Source organism: Chroicocephalus ridibundus, chromosome 4 (genome assembly GCF_963924245.1).
Source record: "Chroicocephalus ridibundus chromosome 4, bChrRid1.1, whole genome shotgun sequence".
Lineage (NCBI taxonomy): Eukaryota > Metazoa > Chordata > Aves > Charadriiformes > Laridae > Chroicocephalus > Chroicocephalus ridibundus.
Window position 1 is genome coordinate 67,918,499 of NC_086287.1, and position 19,292 is coordinate 67,937,790.

Consider the following 19,292-nt stretch of genomic DNA (forward strand, 5'->3'; position numbering starts at 1 on the left):
GTAACTGTTGACTCTGTGATGCGATGTTTAATCCCCCCCTTTTTTTTTTCTGCTCAGTATCTTTCTGCCAGGATCAACTTTAGTTACCTAGTCCCAGGGGCTGATCTTGGTGTGACGATGAAGCAGTAATTGCCTTAGAAGCCAAAGATGTGCAGGTCCTGACCGTGTAATTCTGATACCACAGCCTGAAATCCTGCTGTTCCTACAAAGTGTTCCTTCTGTCAGCCAAAGCTGACCAGCCAAGGACTGTTGTTTCTTGGAGAATTTGCAAATGGACGAACAACTGCCAGTGGGGATGTCCTGAGAGAACAGTTCTTTCCTAATGAATTTAGCATGTGCGTTGTTTGGTTGGTTGGTTAGTTTTTTACGGAAAAGCGGAATTCACTGGTTGCAGTGAGGCAGATAGTTCCATTGGGAGGATGTTTGGCCTCTTAGTTGTGGGCAGCATCACAGACTCTGATCTGAAATTCACTGAGAAGGCAATTTCTTGATGAATGCTGGAAATGATGCTTGCTTAAATGTTTGGTTGTCTGATGATTTGATTTCATGGCCAACTACCTAGTGTACAGAATCACAAGATTCATTGAAAATGTGCTGAAGTGGACTGTATTTTTTTGGCAGTTATCAGATTTTCCTCACAAAGGTACTGTTGAACGTTATTCGTGGAGCAGCTACATTGCTGTGGGGTAGGTACCTTGAAGTTAGGCACAATGTGAATCAATCCACGACACAGGTAGTGTCTTAAGTTATGTTTTAGTGCAGTGCGAACAGTGACTGCAGTTTTGTAAGGAATTTTCCATGTAATTTTGGAAGTTGGATTATTGCTACCCAGTGAGGGCATCCTGGATCTTGGAGATTTCTTCCAGGAAACCATTATTCTTGAGAAGAGCTGACTTTTTGAGGCAATGGGTAGAGGCTCTTCCTCTGCCTATCCTGAACAAATAATTCTGACGCTGTCTCACAAAAAATGATCCCAACTCTTTTGTTCAAGCCTTAATTATGAGAATAAATGCTTAAATGAAATTATTTCTGTTTAGAGCCAAATTTCTCTATTTGTGAGAAATGCCAAGAGTATTGACTGGCTACCTGTGAGAAGAGACTGCTAGGAGTTTAAGATCCTGTTTTAAATATTCACCTGCACAGATTACTGCATGTGTATTTGGTTTGGTTTTGGTTTATGATGCCCTTAGTAATTACGTACAAAGGGCTACATTTGATGGAGTACTGAAGATGTATTGTGGTCTGTGTCTAGATGCTGCTATCAGCTCAGACTAGTAGAGTAGCTGATTGTTACTGGAGTTGAACAAAGCTGATTTTTGCTGTATTTGTGGGTTTTTTTTCCACCCTACAACTTGTTAATTTTGTGTGCAACTGCTGGCTAATAAATAGTCACTCTTGAAAGAAAGTAGTTTTGGTAGTGCTGCATTCTTGATGCTTTCCTGGCAGGTTATATCTCTAAATATAAAAGAAAAATATTCAGCCTTGCAAATTGAGGATATGAAACATCCTCCATAGGATGCTTCTTTCTGTCTCGTGGCAAAGTGCTGACATTTACTGAATGGCAGATTGATAAAGAAAAGGCACTTCTTTCTTATGACTTCCTGAGTAAGAGTAAAAATGTTCTCAGTGAAATTAATTGAAAAGTAAAAACTGTAGGCCATCTTTTTTTGTAACTTTTAAGAAATAAAAAATGTTATAATAGGAGAAAATCAAGATGTTGGAAGAGGACAAACTATTGTATCTTTCTGGTGAATACCAGCTTCCAGGGAAGACTGGTGTATGTTCAATGGGTAACAGATCTCTGGAGAGTGGGAAGACTGGGAAGTGTCTGAATGAGTTAATATAAACTTGAGAACAAAACTTTGAGGCGCCAAGATCATTACTAGGTTGATTGGTATTGGTTTTGGAGAATTATAAGGTCAGCTTAAAAACACTGTACCCTGCTGTGTCCCTGTTCCTTTATTTTCATCATTGGGAAGGTAAGAAAATGTCAGTAGAAAGCTTACACAAAATAGCACTTTTCTCCCTCATGTTTAGAGTTTGTTTGTCTTTGTCGTGACTCCAGAGCTTTACAGGGAGAATAACTAAAACTGAGCACTAGTCGTAGCTCCAAATGCCTTTCTTGGTTGCCTTCTCTGTCATAAATCCACTTTTTTTTTTATGTTAATAATTGTCCTCCCTCCCTTCTTTGATGTAGTATACTGTGATTTGAGAGGCTTCATCAAATGTTACAATAAACTGTTCTCACTCTATACATGAACTTTATGTACTCTGTGTGCCCAAAAAGTTTCTTTGCAGTTGGTGAAAGGGTATGTGTAAGCTGCCCAAGGTGATCCGTGGGATGTGCTGCTACAGCGGTGGGGCTGGCTGTTCTCTGGTCACCACGGGGCTCTGCAACCACGGGTACTTTCTTCTTTGGTAGTCTCGAGACTCTCTCACTCACCCTGGGGTTATGGTTGGCAGAGACTAAACATGTTTTGCTCCTGTGGCTTCCTCCTGGAAGTTGCTTTCAGGAATATTAGGTTACCACACTGACGCCTCTCAAGGCAGCACAAACCCAAACCCTTCTAGTTTCAGTCCTACAACAAGGCATTGAATGCTCTAGAACTAGGCCTTGGTTGATTTCATGGCTTACTGCAAAACTGGTTTGCTCTCCCCCAGGACAGTATGATCGTAATTCTATCATGAAGACTTGTGATAAATACACCTTTTGAGCTGCGTTTCCAGCTATGGGTGGTGGGGCTAAAGCCTGGAAGAAGTCTCTTCTTTCCCCTTTCCTTCGCTCCCTTTGTTGAAAATTTGAACGTCTGGACAGGAGCAGCATGATGTCTGTGTGATGCACAGCTGCATCTGAAACCTGTATTTGTGTTCTGGAGCTGCCTGTGTTGCTGCCCTACTCCTGGTTTTAGTGGTCCCTGGTTAAGGCAGACCAGTGGGGCACATTAACGTTCCCGCACAGCTGTAGGTGTGATGTTACCTCACCAGCACACACCGTAGTCTCATTTTATTGCACACCGATTCTGTGTCTGCCCCAGCACATCTGGAAGGGGTCTGTGGCTTATTGTGCATTGAAGATGCTGGAGCTGGGTGAGTTGGGAGGGCAGGGGAAGGAGATGAAGGGAAGGGGCAGCTCCATTGAAGTGCAGTGTGAGTATATAAAGCTGGTCAGGTGCGTCCATGGAGGCTGGGAGCGCTGTGGAGAGCTTCTGCAGTTCACCTTTCCTGGGGCTAGAAGTGGACTTGACGTCTTTGTTTTGTGAACGTATGGTCTACTTAGTGGCTGGTTTCTCTCAACCCCCTCCTTCTCTGCTCTGACAGAAATGCAATACAAACTGTTATTTCTGCTTGGGAGATTTCTTGGTTTTCTTTGGTAAAGAATGCTTGCAAATCTGCAGTAAAATAATTAAGCTAGGTCGTTTGTTTAGAGCCTTTGTTTTTTATTGTGCCAAGAGAAAACAGATTAACAGCAGGTTTTAGTGAGGTGTAGCTGAAAGAGTAACAGTTCTTTGCCTTGCCAGTTCTGCCCGTACTACACATGGTAGTCCTCAGCTAATGTCGTAGCTCCAAACGGCAGGTCCTACACTAACCTCAGGTACAAGCTTCAAAAAGCAGCGTGATTTTGCTGGGGAAGATACTTTGTTCAGCAAAACCTTATATTCTTCGCGAGTTTAGTGCAGTATGGAATAACTTTACCAGTTGTCTTTTATATATTGGTAATCAATCTGTTGGCTTTTTGAACTCAATTTAATGAGCTAGAAAAAGCCACAAGTCCTAGTAAGCAATTAATTTAAATTAATTCTACAGTTCTGTTTTCAAATGGGTAACATAATACTTAAATGTTTTGGAAAGATTGAGGAGACTTTCCAGAAGTATTATCTTTTTAATTAAAAATAAAGGTATGGAGGCAAGGTAAATGTAATAGCTCTGAGTAGTGCTTGTTTCTGTATGTCTTCTAAGTAGGTTATGTTTACTGTTCCTTATTAGTTTTGAAGCTCCAGGTGACTGGATCCCGCTGTCTTTCATAATAGTCTTCCTTGGGTTGTTTTGCAGAGGATGATTAAATCAGACAGAGGTGTACATAGAGCAAACAGTGACAATATAATTTTCTTACATATTATAAACTAGGTCAAGGGATGAAACATAAAAGTGTATTTAATGGTAATTCCTTTTCTAAAAAAGCCATGCAACAAGTATAGGAGATAATAAACCAGTGCTGAAATATTATACATTTGTGGGCATTACTTTTTAATTAAAACATTAATTTCAATTCTGGAGAATCATATTTGTGTTCAGAGACTGACTCCATTTCCACTACTAGAGACATACCTTAAGCTTGATCTTCAGCATTTCAGGTGTCCTCATGTCCGACTGTTTGATGGGAGGGTAAAATGCTATTTCAGTGATATCCCATTAAAATAAAAAGCACTGAGTTACCCTTGCATGGTCAACATTTTCTTTTCTTTTTTTTTTTAATACCTTTATTTTATAAGCTGGCACAGACATTCCTGTCTCTGTCCTTGTAGCGTGGCTTGTCAGATGCAGGCCAGTTTTAAAAACAACGTAACAACAACAAACTGTTTGGTAAATGACAAAGTTTTGAATTTTAAATTCTTAAAACTAAACCAAATATGAGAAATTAATTTCTTGTGCATTTAGACTTCCAAGTGGCTTGGTGAATGTTTTTTGACTGCATTTTAAGAAAAAGATAACTTGATTTACTCCCCCCCTCCCCCGCCTTTCCTCTGGAAATTCCTAGCAAGATTGTATTTTCCAATTGGTGAATTGGTGTTTGCTTGTTGTTAGTGGTTTATTTGATCTAATTAGTGCATTAGTCTTAATTAGCAGGCATGCTCCAGGATGGCATCTCTGGACGGTGCTGTGCTTTTCCATGGCCCAGGCTCCCTGTAGATATGGTCAAAGCTGAAGACAGGGCTCGGTGGTGCCTGGGGCTATTGGGCACAGGTTGGTGTTGGGTCTGACAGCAAATCTCCTGGGAGCTGTGGAGGAGAGCGGGCAGTGCTCCACAGCACCGTCCTGCCTTTGGAGCCGTGCCCAGAGCCTCCCAGTGCTCCTGCAGGCATTGCCCGATTGCCTCTGGCTGGGAGCCAGCAGTCCGAGCTGGGCTCTGCTGAGCAAAAGCAACAAGCCACCTGAGACCTGCTGTCCCAGCCTGAAGCCCGGAGTAGGGAAGAGGAGCAGCCCAAGATGCACCAGAGCATTCAGAATTTAGCCTTTGTTTCTATTATTTCTCAGCAGCCTTTATCTGTTATAATCTGCTTAGCCTGCTGACTCCAGCTCGCTGTTTTTGAAAGACCTGCAGGCACGGAGCAGGTGGTGTGGAAATTCCCCAGCACATTGTTTCTTCAGTTTGACTGGTGCTTTCACAAGTGCTCATTCACCCTTCCAAAGTTCTCTTTGCATGTTTGATTCTTTGGGGGATTAATGCCGCTGTAGTTGATGATGGCAATTATTCCCACCCCTTTTCTCAGGATTTGCCACTTGGTGCCATGTCGGCACTGTACACAGAGTAAGAAGCTAAAGAAGTACCAAACTATAAAAATAATCAAGGCAGCAGAGAGGAGTTAAACTAGGCTGCCACTGCATTGACAGGGTATGAGGAGAGTGTGGTTGTTAGTAATATTTATCCATCCTAACAGGCTCTAAAAACCCAGCATACACTAAATGTGTGAAGAAGACAAATGGGGTGCTGTTACTTAGTGTATAAACATGCGCTGCACTCTTACAGTTGACTTTCTTTTCTTGATTTTGTCTTCACAAGCTGAAGACAGATCAGTATTGTTTGAGGCCTGAAAGTTAGAGCTGTTTTTATTGGTTCTGTTGGACTTGCTTTTCAGTGGGCTGAAAGAAGAGCAGCAAAGGGCTTAGGCATCTGTTATGTTCTAGCCTTCTCTAGCGCAGCCCAGTTCAACTGGTGGGAAAATGCCCAGAAGACTTGGGAAACACTGTATGCGTGTAAGCAGCCATCAGGAACTAGCTGATGTCAAACTAAGTAGAGACTACCTTTGGAGCAGCTTGTTATTGCTCACTAGAGATGTTTTTGGCGCTATTAGCCAAGCGGGCCAACAGATTGTAAGTAATTTTTGTAGAACAAATCTGATTATTCCAATTATTACAGAGTTAGCGCTCATGCAAAACTAAGTCTATGAAAAAAATCCTGACCACCTGAGGCTAAGAAACAAAGAGGAAAAACAAGATTAAGATGAATTAGTGCAGGTCAGTTCCCTTGTTTCACCGATGTGGAAATCAGGTACATGTGATGTATAAAAACAAGTTGTCTTTTGGCGTGGCTTCCGAAGGAAATAGGGCACGCTGCTGTGCCGGGCCCATCTGCTGGGCGCTCGTTCCTCTCTGCTCGTGTCTCCCGACTCTATTCCTTCTGCACACAACCTTCTCACCTGTTGGCTGGCCTCCGCCTGCCGTAATTTACACTTCTCAGAGATGAATGCAAGTTTTCCTGAGGCTGAAACACTGTTGAAGTCAGTGTTACCAGTAAGAGAGGGAGCTGCGGTGTGAGTTCAGTAGCTGGTTACCTGTCCCATTTCACATCCTGTCTGCTCAGTCAGTACTTGTGCCATTACAAAAGCACAGTGTGTGTTTCCACCCCTCAGTTTGATGGATATGGGCTTATCCTGGGGGCAGAAGGATGAAGGGCACAAATCCTCAGTGAACCAACTTGTAAAAATTCTGCTCATCTTAGAAAATATTTTGAAAAATAGCCTAGAAACATCCTGATAGTGGAGAACCTTACACTGAAGCAGAGCACCAGGTTGTCGTCTGGCACAGTAACAAATTATTTAGGAATCAGTACAGTCTGTTCTGAAAAATTCCATGTTTCAAATAAAATAAGTGAGCTTCTTGTGTTCTGTTGTGTAAGTTTTATAAAAATAAAACTACTTTAAAGGGCTAAATATACAAACCTTCACATCTCTTGTATACTTCTGTGTTTTGTTGCAGGTGCTAGAAACATTTGCTGGACGCCTGATTAAAATAGGAGTTTTAGCAAGGCGGGATATTCCCAGCCTTACAAAGTACCAGATAATTCTAGCAAGAGATCAATACAGAAAAAACCCATCTTCACAATGTGTGGTAAATGTCTTTATTTCATGTTATTAAAGTAGTGAATAAATATTAATACTCCATAGTGTACAAAGCCTCCTGACACATTTTAAGTTAAGTTTCCTTTGTAACATTCTGGTTTTAGCCTTGGAATAAAATATGCCCACTTGCTCCACGTTTCTTAATGCTAATATAGGAAAATTAAGGAAAAGATTAAGAACTCCGTTTCCAAACTGAAATTATTTTGAGAATTTAAGATTGTAATTACTGACTGCCAAATTTACACTTTCCCCTCAAAACTACATCACTGCTCCTATTTTTCTGTAAATTTTCATGGAGCGTTCCAATTTTGCAAACTTAAAGAAGAATATTACCTAACAAAACAAAAACCAAACAAATAAGAGAGACATGTACCCTGAAGACCATTGGGCAATACACTTCACAGCAGGCAAGCCAACTTTCCTGCCTTAAATTTTGTAGCCTGGGTAAACGTGCCAGAAACTTTGCCAAATACTGCTGGATGGTTCAGCTGTCAGATTTTGAGTGTCGCTGCATCAGAAAGTAATGAGCAAATCTTGGAAGATAATACAGGTGGTTTGGAAATTGTTTTGAAGGTGGAAAAAGATTGCTTTCATTGATCATTAAGAACTGTGTAACCTCTTTCCTGACGGTTTTGATAGATAGCTGGTGGTGTGGTATTTGTGCTTTGGCTCGGTTTCTCAGATGTCAATCTTACTTTTGTCATAAGAATTGCAGTGTGATTCTTACTGCTTATCAACTTCCTGATTTAATGATGACTCTGTTTTGTTTTACAGGGAATGCATCAAGGCATAATTGAAGGAGATTTTGCACTTTGTATCAGTTTATATCATGGTTATGAGCTGCTGCTGCAAATGGGATTACGGTCATTATTTATCTACCTTTTTGGAATTATGGATGGATCAAAAGGTGAAATGTCTTCAGAAACATCCTTCCTTTTGTCTCCGCTCCTTCTCATTTAATGTACCTCATCTGTATGTCTAAGTTTGCACAAACAGCATATATAACGGATGAGTCGCAAATGCAATTGGTATTTTCTTCCCTTTCATCCCTATTGGAAATACATTGGCACAATGTTAAAGATACAGTATATTTGGGAAAGCAAACGTGTTTATATGGCAGCAGTTCCAAAAAGAATGAGGCACAAACAGAACTCAGAGTAAGTGACAGTAATATCTCTGGAGAGACGGAGAATAACCATTAAACAGCTTAAACTAAGAAATTGTTTGGTCTTGTAAAGAAATTCCTCCCTCTAAGGCAAACCTCCTGTATGCATGAGTTTGAAGTGCCTTTGCCAGAAGATTACAGATTTGGACACATCACACTAGAATTTCTATCCTAGCTGTGCAACATCTTCCATCCTTGCTAAGCAAAATGGAAAGCTGTTTTCTGTTCTGGCCTCAGTTTATTTTCCAAATTCCCTCACTGACCATTGTGAGTCTTTTGCAACTCTCCCCAGTCATTTTTGGACCCATTGGGTCATCATTGCTATCAGTAAGACTTGGTTTGGTACTGACATCTTTTTTGTGGGGGAAAATTTCCACTTGGTGGTGTCAGTCCAACAGCAAGTGTTCTAAAATGGGATGTGGGAGGGGAAGGTTCCAGTGGTTCTGATTACCCCACGGTGTGCCTGTCAGGCTTCTTGCTTCATTTTGGTTTACACTTCGCTGTGTAATGTGGTAATTTACAAAAGCTACTTCGCCTACAGCACTGCTTAATTCAAATGACACTGCCTTGTCCTACGTCTGAACCAAAAGCATACAGTGCTTGCTTCATATTATAGAATATCTGTAGAATATATTTTTATAGTATGTATATGCTAATAATTTCTTATTAATTTTATGCTTTTGACATTTTTGCAATTTATTCCTTTCACACATGCAGATGTTTACATTTCTGATAGTATAGTGCTGCTGTTAGACCTAGGCACCCAAGAGCATTTAATGTATTTCCTAGTTTCTCAGATTCCTTAAATCCCTGCCTGCTATTGAATAGAACAGAATATTTGAATAGAATAGAATCTTTCATCTGGAAGGGTCCTACAATGATCATCTAGTCAGGCTGTCTGAAAGATGGATGATGGAAAGTAGTCTTAATAAATAGGTCTTTTGTACCAATTCTACTAAGTTTGATTTCTGGTTTGAGTAGAACAAAATTGTTTTCAACATTGATATAAAATCATTCAAGAAACTTGCTAATTCTAGCTTTTTTGTCTAGGTTCCTTTCTCTGTGAGTAACTGTCAGCACTGATAGAATCATGGAATGGTTTGGGTTGGAAGGGACTATCAAGATCGTCTCACTCAAACCCCCTAGAGGGTCACCTCCCACTAGAGGTGGGAACCTGGTCTAGAGGGACACCTCCCACTAGCCCAGGTTGCTCAGAGCCCCATCCAGCCTAGCCTTGAACACCTCCAGGGATGGGGCAGCCATGACACTCTGGGCAACCTGTTCCAGTGTCTCACCACCTTCAATGTTTCTGGATTGGATGCCTTTTCTAGTGCTAAATGGTTGATGTAAAACTTTTCGTTTACCCACAGGAACAGGCTTCTGTTTATACATATGTAATTCATGTTTTCGTGTTTAAATTCTACAATGGCATTTTCCCTGAAAAACATTGATGCCAAACAATGTTTATTACATTTTCTAAAGCAAACATGTGTCTTTCAGCTCTTGAAAGGAGCTTGCTACTTCTGAGAAAGCTTGTCTTTTGGGTGGCAAATATTATATTCACTCCAGAGATTAAATACTAAGATATTTCAACTTTTTACAAAGGGTTAACCCGTACAAAGAATGAACTTGGTCGTAATGAGGACTTCATGAAGCTATATCAGCAGCTTACAGACATGTTTTCAGACCCATTGCTGCCTTCAACGAATGGAAATGTTTACAAGAGTAAAACAGGTCAGTATTTACCTTTTAAAGACAAAATGTTTACATTCTGTTTAAATGAAACAGTAGATAGCTCTACATAGTTTGTAGATGCTGGAAGCTCTTTGTTGTGATATGCTCGGCTAGTATTCTTTATTCCAGATTGTTTTCCCCAGACTTTTATTTATTTATCTATCTGTCTGCCTGTCTGTATTCTCTCAGTGGTTTTAGCTACTTTCAAACAAGGTTTCTATGTTTGAAGTTTTTGATTTAAAAAAAAAAAGGTTAAAATATTACTGTTTGACTTTATACATTTTACAGCGTGAAAGTAACAACACTTTCTCAAAAACTGTGTTTAGCAAATGTGCTTCCCTAAGTAGTTTACTAGTTTGTTTATGTGAATGCAATTAGAACTAGTGTCAGGAGTTTGTATGTCTGACTCAAAGAATTATAATGAGAGGAAATGAAGTTCACTAAACCTTCCTACTTGTTGCAGGTTTGCTTACATCTTTAATTGCTTTATTTCCTTTTCAGTGTTTGAAAATAAAAAGGATTTTATCTACAGCCATCCAAAATTAAGGAAATTGGAGGAAATTGTAATAGGACACTTCAAATCCTGGAAAAAGGGATCTTCTGGTAAGTACCAAAAACTCAAAGAAAGAGTATCTGAACAGTTGAACCTGTGGATGAAAACAAGTAATTTCCTATCGATTTATTTCCGAATTTGTTCAAGTTCTTTATTGTTTTGTATGTTTCTCTATCTTCTGTGTGGAAAAGTCCTCTTTAGAAGAACTATACCATAATGTTTCTTTAAGAAGAAACATTCTATAAGTTAACATTATTAATTTGATACAACCTGTTCTAGCAGCTTAGTAAAATAGTGACGGTAAACTCATTCCAGTGCTCCTATGTCTTGTGATTTTCATAGGCACAGGGTTTGTTCTGGAAACCATCTCTCAGTGCAGTGCTACCATTACCTCCTGCAAAGTTAGATATTTATGGACATATTTATGGAGCTTAAGGATAAAAGTTCTGATATCCAGCCTGTTGGCCAAGAATGACAGATTCTGAGGCATCTATTTGAAGTTTAAAACCTTCAGTTACATACATCTGTCTCTCATTCTTTTTTGTCTTGACCGAAAGGGAGAACAAAAATATGTCATACAGTAGCATGAGATTATGAAGCAAAGTATTCACAATCATTCTGATGTCTCTGGTTTTAGGAATTTTCAGCTTCTTGATCCAGTTGTTGCTTTTGGAATGATGACATGAGTAACAATAATTTTTTGTTTGTTTGGTTGGGTTTTTTTGCAAGTTCTTCACTTTTTTCCTTGTCTGTTTGGATCTTTGTGTTTTGTGAAGTTCTGATAATTTCTGACCTGCCCTTCTGTCTTGTTTTGGGTTGTTTTTTGTTGATTTTTTGTTTGATTGGTTTTGGTAATTTTTTTTTCTGTCTTAGATGTTTGATCCTCAGAATACACTTAAATTGCCTACTAGAAAGTAGCAGCCACTTAAAGTTTCCTCATTTCTGTTTTTGTTAGTTTATATGTCCAAATGCATTTAATCAAATTACTTTCTTCTTTTTTTTTTCCTTATTTTTTCCCCTTTCCATTCATACTTCTTTCTGTCCTCCCTGCCTCTGTCATGTTTCCTGTTACAACATCTTTGTAAGCTGTTGCCTTTTGTTTTCAAATTCTGTATTCTGTACTGGAGTTACCTAACTAGGCTTCTTATTTAATACTCTTCCGTCGTCTTTTGATAGCATGGATTTTGCTGTCATATGAATCCCATCAGATATGTTTTTCCTTGCAATGTTGGTCAGACATGTCTCTTTAATATTACTAACAGGTAATTAATATACAAATATTTGGATTTTGTGTTTTGTGTCTGTGTGCATGATCCTCAGAAGTGAGTAGGCATGAACCGTAAGTCTCTACTGTTACAAAATTACAGTAACTGTGCAGGAAGAAATACATAATCTTTTATAGTGCAATTGGTGAGCAGTGGTAGCGTATCCAGTCATATCTTGAGCTAGGTACGTTAGGTTTTCTTGCTGTCCTTCCTTGCTCCCCGTCCCTGTAACCTCCTTTATCCTCGTAACTAACATGCAAAGCAAGGCCGTGGGGAATGTAAAGCAGTGTCCTGAACACAGTTCTCTAGGTGCATGTCATTAAATTTAACGCAAGTACAAACAACCAGTCCTGAAATCTTTGTGTATAACACAAAGCCAGAAAGCACTTTACAATTCATGGTCTGATCACAAAGTTGGAGGCATTCTAGTAACTTAGGAAATGTAGGAAGCTCCTGCACGTGTCTCCCTAAGCTTGTGCATCTCCACCCCAGCTGCACTCGGCAGTTGACACAAACAGTGTCACAGTGAGACACTGTGAATTTATTTATTTGTCTTATTATTCACTGTGTCTTAGCATCTCTGATGATACCTTTTGAGTAATAACCTAAAACCTGTATTTCTACCCTTCCTTCCTGTTTCTTGCCAGTAAACTCTAAATCCACACGCACACAAGTAGCTACACCCTACATTCTGGTTTTGGACTCCGAATGGACTACGCGCTCGTGTCCTCATTTATCCCCCTCCAGACAAGAATTTGTCATGAGTCTGTCAACAAAAACTTGAGTACTTGTTAAGATTCCAAACATAATCACATGTATCTTTGCTCCATCAGAAGGCTCTGAAATAAAAGCCTAAATCATTATTTCCCTAGTATCTCTAGGAAAAAACAAAACAAAACAAAAAAACAAACCAGAAGCAAACAAACCCCCTGAACTGAACCCTGCTTTGTTCCAATTACGCGTTGCTGAACTACTCTGAATCGTAATTTACTGTGTTCATGCCTGGGTAATTTTTAAAATGGATAACTACTTCTGCAAAGTATTTTCCTTGAAAAGCCCTACATTTGAGACAGAAAAGGAGAGTATTTATAACCCGAGTCATTAGCCATATCAGAACAAGACTAGCTCTCGTTCCTCTGTTTGAAGTGAAACCTCAAATGAGAAGTGTGGGAGTGATGCCAAGTTGCCTGTGCAAACTCAGAACCGTTTCTAACTAGTGATCAAGCAGGTTAAGTTTGAGTTTCCTGGCCACGTAGCTGTTGCCCCTGCTTTGCACGAATCACTTACCAGCAATTCAGGTAAGTGCACGATAACATTCTGGGCAGCCCTTAAGAAATGTTGGCTGAGCATAATGAGCTTCTCCCAGCTAATCTTCCATACCTGGATTACTCATCAGGTTGATTATGGGCTGCTAATGTATTGAATTTTCTAAGTCTGGTATTGGATAAGGTGAAGGAGGTGATGGCAACAGCAGAACGTTTTTTCACAATACAGGGAGAGATGCTACTGAGGATTATTGCTATTCAAGTCATGAGAATATGCTAAAAATAGATACAGAATAATGTTGTTCAGAATAAAACTAGTGGAGGAGAATAATATCAACTCATGTAAGTAAGATATATCCAGCCTGCACTTATTCTGAAATATATAGTTTGTCAGTCTGCTCAGGATGGCAAATTATGCAGAACACATTATATCAGTGTTGCAATTATCTGTTTTCTAGCTAAAAATACTGAATCATATTCACCATTTCATTTCTAGGCCTTCACTGGGGACTGGTTTCTGTGCTTGACAGGTGACCCCCCCATATCACCTGCAATTTACTGAAACCATGCAGTAGAATATCATAGAATAATTTAGAATATTTGGAAGGGACCTCTGGAGATCCTCGTGTCTGATCTCCTTGACTGTCAGCCTAAGAGTCACATTTGTTTTGACCGGAGGTAGCCATCTTCATGATCTACCTGTGTGTTCACGGCTCAGCTTAAAAAGAAAAGGGGACAATGCTTAGCTTCAGCTTCTGCTTTTCGCCTTAAGCTCCTGAAAGCATTTCTGCATGTAGATATGCACAACTGAAAACTAAACTGGGATTTCTGACAGTTGATCAGAAAGACGTATATACTTCTCTGTTGCAGTTAATGCTTTAACTTCAAGAAGCAGCTTGGTGCTGGAATTACAGGCATAGCATGAAACTGTTGTCAAGCACCAGGTGACTTCATAGGTTCAGGGAAACATTTTTTACACGTTACGTCTTGAGAATTTTAATTCCTTGTCTAACCTTTCTTTTAACGAGATAAAGGTGTTTTGTGGAGAATTGTATAAAAGAGGAGATCTTTATCCCTGGAAATCTATTTGATTTCATCTGAGGGCTATGTCTAGGTAATGCATGCAAGCTGGGCCAGTTTCAGTTATTCATTCTATCCTTTTAGAGATTCTCTGTTTTAACATACTAGGTTTGTACTTTGTAGCATGTTTTGTTGTTGGTCTATTATTTGGATAGGATAAACAGAAGCTGACTGTTCAAGACTTGCATGTTGCTTAGATAGCTTTTGCTTGTGCTTATGAAGGCAGGTACTGTTACATGTTTAAAAAATGAAGAAAAAAAATAAAATAGTTGAGCACCCAGAAGACAAAACTGTGATGGTGTAACATAAGGAATGTGGGTGTGGTCAAAGGCAATTATTTTTCCCTTTTATTTGAAAAAGGCAATGTTATCCTTGCTGCCGAAATGAGAGCTATAACTGGTTGTGATGACAGATGATTCAGAAGCAACAGATTATGATATTAAGGGAAGTTTTTGCACATTTCTGCTGTCATGAGGATCCTAAGCTGTAGAAGTAGACACAACTTGCTGTAGCAAATCATAGGAAGTTGGTATACATCTCTTTTATTCCACCATGCTGTGTCCTAGACTAATGGTAACAGTGGCTTTTATTGCTGTATATTGCTAACCTCATCTGACTCTGGGCATTTAAGTAGCAGATTTAAGTCCCATTGTAGGCTCTTTGGAAGAAGGCATCTTAAATAAAGTTTTAAAGACACTTGCTGTCACACCTGAGCTTTTCAAAGTAATATGAGTAATGGTACCTCAAATATAAGACATTCTCACCATAGTTATTGTAATTTCTCCAAAGTTAGAATACTGCTTTGATTCCAGAGAGGAATTGTTTGAGCAGATATATCTCAGAGTGTTTTCTGGGATGTTGGTCTGAATAGGCTGAGGGGCTCCTAATTGTCAGTTTTCTCCACTGGTTCTTTCTTTATTTATTTGCTTAAGTCTTTTTTCTTTAAATGAAATTTCTTTTAAAGAAAGTTTTTTTGGAAAAAATTATAACACAGTATAGTTGGACAAAATCTTCCCATTAAGTGAGACAAGAACTGCGAATATGTAGCTTATGGGATGACCTGTCCTTACTTTTTCATTGGTAGTTATTTTAAAATCATGCATAAAAATGTTTTTTGGCTTTTCAAAATCAAACAGATCAAGTCACGACGGAAAGCACATCTGTGGACACTGTGGATACCAGAGTGATGATCTTCTCATCGTTTCGAGATAGCGTGCAAGAGATCGCAGACATGCTTTCCCGGCTCAGTCCGGTTGTTAGAGTGATGACCTTTGTTGGTCATTCCACAGGAAAGAGCACAAAAGGCTTCACACAAAAGGAACAACTTGAGGTAAAGAAAAAATTAGAGGTGTATTAGGAAATAGTGACAAAGAGTATTAATTGTATAACTAACTACCTGAGTACTGATAGAGATTGTATGGCAGTGACCAAACTTCAAAGTGTCATTAGTAAATTCCAATGTAGTTCAATTGCTTTCAGAGTATCCAAAATTATACTCACTGAACAGAACGTATAAGTAGAAATATTTTATACATTTACATTATATTAACAAATGATAACTTTTATATATTTGAAAATCTGGGGAAATATTAAAATACTTGCTATGGGGGATTTTTTTTTCTTGTAGGTAGAAAAACTAAGATATAACCTTAAACATCGATCTAGAAAAGTTTAAAAAAAATAATAAAAATTTAATAGCAAAGTTGGGAAGATAAATTTTAGAAAAGTGCCATGGTTGGAGTCAGAATAAGATGTGATTTTTTTTCCTTTATTTTAGAATTGAAGAGTTGATATGTTGATAACATTAGTGCATGGTATTTGATCACAACAAATCAGTTGACAAATTCAGAACAACTGAGTTTTGTAGCTTTAAAATATAAATTAATTATTTCTACTTCTGTCTGAACCTAGGAAACACTGCAAAGTGTGTATAAGGGGCTTTCTGGCTAATCTGTTAAATCTAATTTTAATTATTTATTCAGGTGGTAAAACGCTTTCGTGAAGGTGGGTATAACACTCTGGTCTCTACCTGTGTTGGGGAAGAAGGCTTAGACATTGGAGAAGTTGATCTCATCATCTGCTTTGACGCTCAGAAAAGCCCGGTGCGCCTTGTGCAGAGGATGGGCCGAACGGGGCGCAGGCGGCAGGGCAGGATCGTCGTCATCCTCGCCGAAGGGCGGGAGGAACGGGTGAGTGTGTGGCTTTCTTCTCATGGGGAAAACAGACTTGTTTTTTCTGTTCTGGGAAACTATACACTGTGCATTAAAGCTCACTGAAGTCCTGAGCACTCCTAGCAACATCTACCTGTCCCTCCAGGAAAGTATAGTAATCCACAGTATTCTAAAAATATGTGCACTTTCTCAGTGTGAAGGGCTTCAAGCCTTTGTTCTTAATAACACTTGTTTTGTAAAGGATAAACTGGAACTCGGAAACTACAGGGTTTCTGCCAAGGGTACAGAGCAATGCGTGGAAGAGGAGATGGGGATGGAGCTCTGCGAGTGGGAGGACTGGCAGTGTCTCACTCTGAACTGCTGACGACACTGCGCATTCAGACAAGTGCTTAGTGGTAGCAGACTTGCGTGTGAGGTCTGAAGAGATCAGCTTAAGTGGAAATCTACTTTTGCTAAATTCCTGAACCTCAGCACTCAACTGGGAGTATAATTAATCGTCTCTGAGTGCAGGCTGCCCCTTGGGAAACTAACGTACCAGTGTAAAACTAAGCCAGGAGCTGTAAGCTGGGAGAAGCCATCTTCAGCTGTACTGCAGCTGCACCCGCTGGGTGTGATCCAAGGGAGCTGTCAGGGCAAGGGTTAGAGAGGAGGAGACACGCCAGTCCCTCTTGACGTTGCTCTGTGGTGAGAGCGGTTGCAGAGTAACATCAACCTGCAGCTTTACACTTCCATTGTGCAACCCCTGTTGGAACACGGGGCATTTTTAGCGTGCACCTCACTGTTCTGCCTGAAAATTGATTTTGTTCTTTGCTGGTTTTGTTCACTTGCGAGGTTGGTTCTGAGTTAAATCAGGTTTCATGACAGAGAAGCGTGAGATTTGTGTAAGCTAACTGTAACACCAACATTTCAGAGTCTTGCTATTATTTCATTTATTCCAGTCGATGTTGTGCCTCTGTGTTAAATTTGTAGGTAGCGGGGATTGAATTCTAAATGAGGGTCCAAAGAATCCTGCCTGCGGAAAAAAAAAACTGCTTTGAAGGGATGAGAGTTAAAAATTATGAAAGTGAATGGTATTTGTAAATATTTTCTCATGCTGCTTATGAAGACTGGTTGCTACTGAAAGTTCTGCTCTGTGTTGCTATATTAAAATGGTCCCTTAAATTCCTTGCAGTTTTCACTTAAATAGTTGGATTACTGGGTTCTTCAGGTTTTCTCAGAAATCTCTGAAGCAGAACATTCCCCCAGGTAGCATAGTAATTTTATATACTGTTGGGGGCGTTGAGATCATGAAATAAATTTAATTGCTGAACAATATTGGCGTTGGTTGGTTTTGCTTGGGCTTTTTTTGGTTTTGGTGTTGTTGCTTTGGGTTTTTTTTTTTTAATTGAATCTCCTTCCAGATCTGTTAATGTGGAGGTTCTTCCCCATCACATAACTTGAAGCTAAGTAATTAATGGTCTCATATTCATTTGTGGGAATTTGTGTAATTTGTGTGTGGTTGGGTTTTTTGTTGTGTTCTTGTCTTTTTTTTAAATCAAACCACTTCAAGTCAATTATAAAGCTGTTGAAGAAATTCTATTGGGAAAAACTGGAGAATACAGGTCTCTAAGTTTGAAGCTAGAGAGGAATTTCTGTTGCAGCAGCGTCTGTTACTCTGTTCCGATTCTCTCCTCCCCTTGTGTTCCATGCCCGGTTCAGCTGTCCCACGTGGAAGCGCACTGCGTCTCAGCCCTGCGGCACACATCATGCTGTTGCTAATGCCCTGGGTTCCCTGAGAGTTCAGCTTCCCAGTCTTCTACCTTTCTAGTTTGGCCCTATTCCGAGATGCACGGTGTTGTGATTCGGGGTTTTTTAACATCTTGTGACAGCTCCGCTGCATGTGCATCAGCCTGGATGGGGGCCGTTACCTGCAGATTTGAACCAGTGCAAAGAGAAGGGCACGGGGAGCTCACAGCCTCTCGGGCTCCTGTCAGGCCGAGCTTGACACCCTGTGAAACAAAGGAAAAGGAAACATACTGTCTCAGTGACAGTAAAGTAACAATTCTGTTAACCAATTACTTTGGTAATACAATTTTTTTTTCCATAAAAATATGTTTTTGCCTGTTCTAGGCTTAAAATATAGTTATTGGAATACCTGAGGGACAGTATAATAGTCATTAACCTCTTCCAGGTTTATTCAGAGAGCATCTTTTTGTGTCTGTCTCCTCTAATCCTGGCTTCCAGAGACCATCTCTCTCAAAAGGACAGAGCTGCCATGCTGTCACACACAGAACACGTAGGCTGCCTAACTGGGCACGCTGTCTGCGCCAGCGCTATGCCCCAGAGACTTGGAAGAGTATTAGGGCAAGAAATGTTCAGAGAGGGGACCACTTTCTTTCCTTAGTTTTTCTGTCTTTGTCTTGGTTTCTCTATTGCAGAATAAAAATGGAGTGTAATCAAAAGGACTTGGAGCATATATGACATTAACAAATAATCCTGTGCCTTTTTTTGTTTCTGTAATCTAATTTACATCATCCCTGTATCTATTGCAGATTGTAAATTCCCCCAGGCGAGGGCTATGTTTCTTTTCCTCTCAAGTGCTGTGCCTACTTTTCGTCTCCTTACAGAGTGTAAAAAAGCTGTACATTATTTTATATTTTGTATTGTTTGCAACTGAAAGAACAATCACTGTTCTGTAGTACTTCCTTCAAGGTACTTCCTTGCTCATTTCCTTTGAATGTTTTACCTAGGCACAAAAGGATGATAATTCAAGTTTAATTTGACTTAAATATTTTAGTATAGAAGCTCTTGGAAAAAAAAAGAAAACCAAAAAAACAAAAACCCCCAAAACTTAGTAGCTATGTTTTAATGTATTGATTATCAGATTTCCAATACAACCTTATTGCTTGTTGTTTTCGTCCATGTCCTTCTGTTCCTTTCCCCTCCCTGCTTTGGTTACCAT

At 39.6% G+C, this 19,292-nt stretch overlaps 1 protein-coding gene across 3 annotated transcripts in view; it reads left to right on the forward strand.

The window, feature by feature from the left end:
- FANCM (FA complementation group M) overlaps positions 1-19,292 on the forward strand; it is a 71,477-nt gene that overhangs the window by 19,650 nt on the left and 32,535 nt on the right. For all 3 annotated transcript variants that reach the window (XR_010070882.1, XR_010070883.1, XM_063333729.1), the window contains exons 5-10: positions 6,976-7,107; positions 7,893-8,025; positions 9,889-10,017; positions 10,519-10,620; positions 15,317-15,510; positions 16,163-16,369. Coding sequence is in view for 1 of the 3 variants with exons in the window: in XM_063333729.1 (XP_063189799.1) it covers positions 6,976-7,107; positions 7,893-8,025; positions 9,889-10,017; positions 10,519-10,620; positions 15,317-15,510; positions 16,163-16,369 (897 nt within the window). In the remaining 2 variants the exon portion in view is untranslated. The remainder of the gene's footprint in view (positions 1-6,975; positions 7,108-7,892; positions 8,026-9,888; positions 10,018-10,518; positions 10,621-15,316; positions 15,511-16,162; positions 16,370-19,292) is intronic.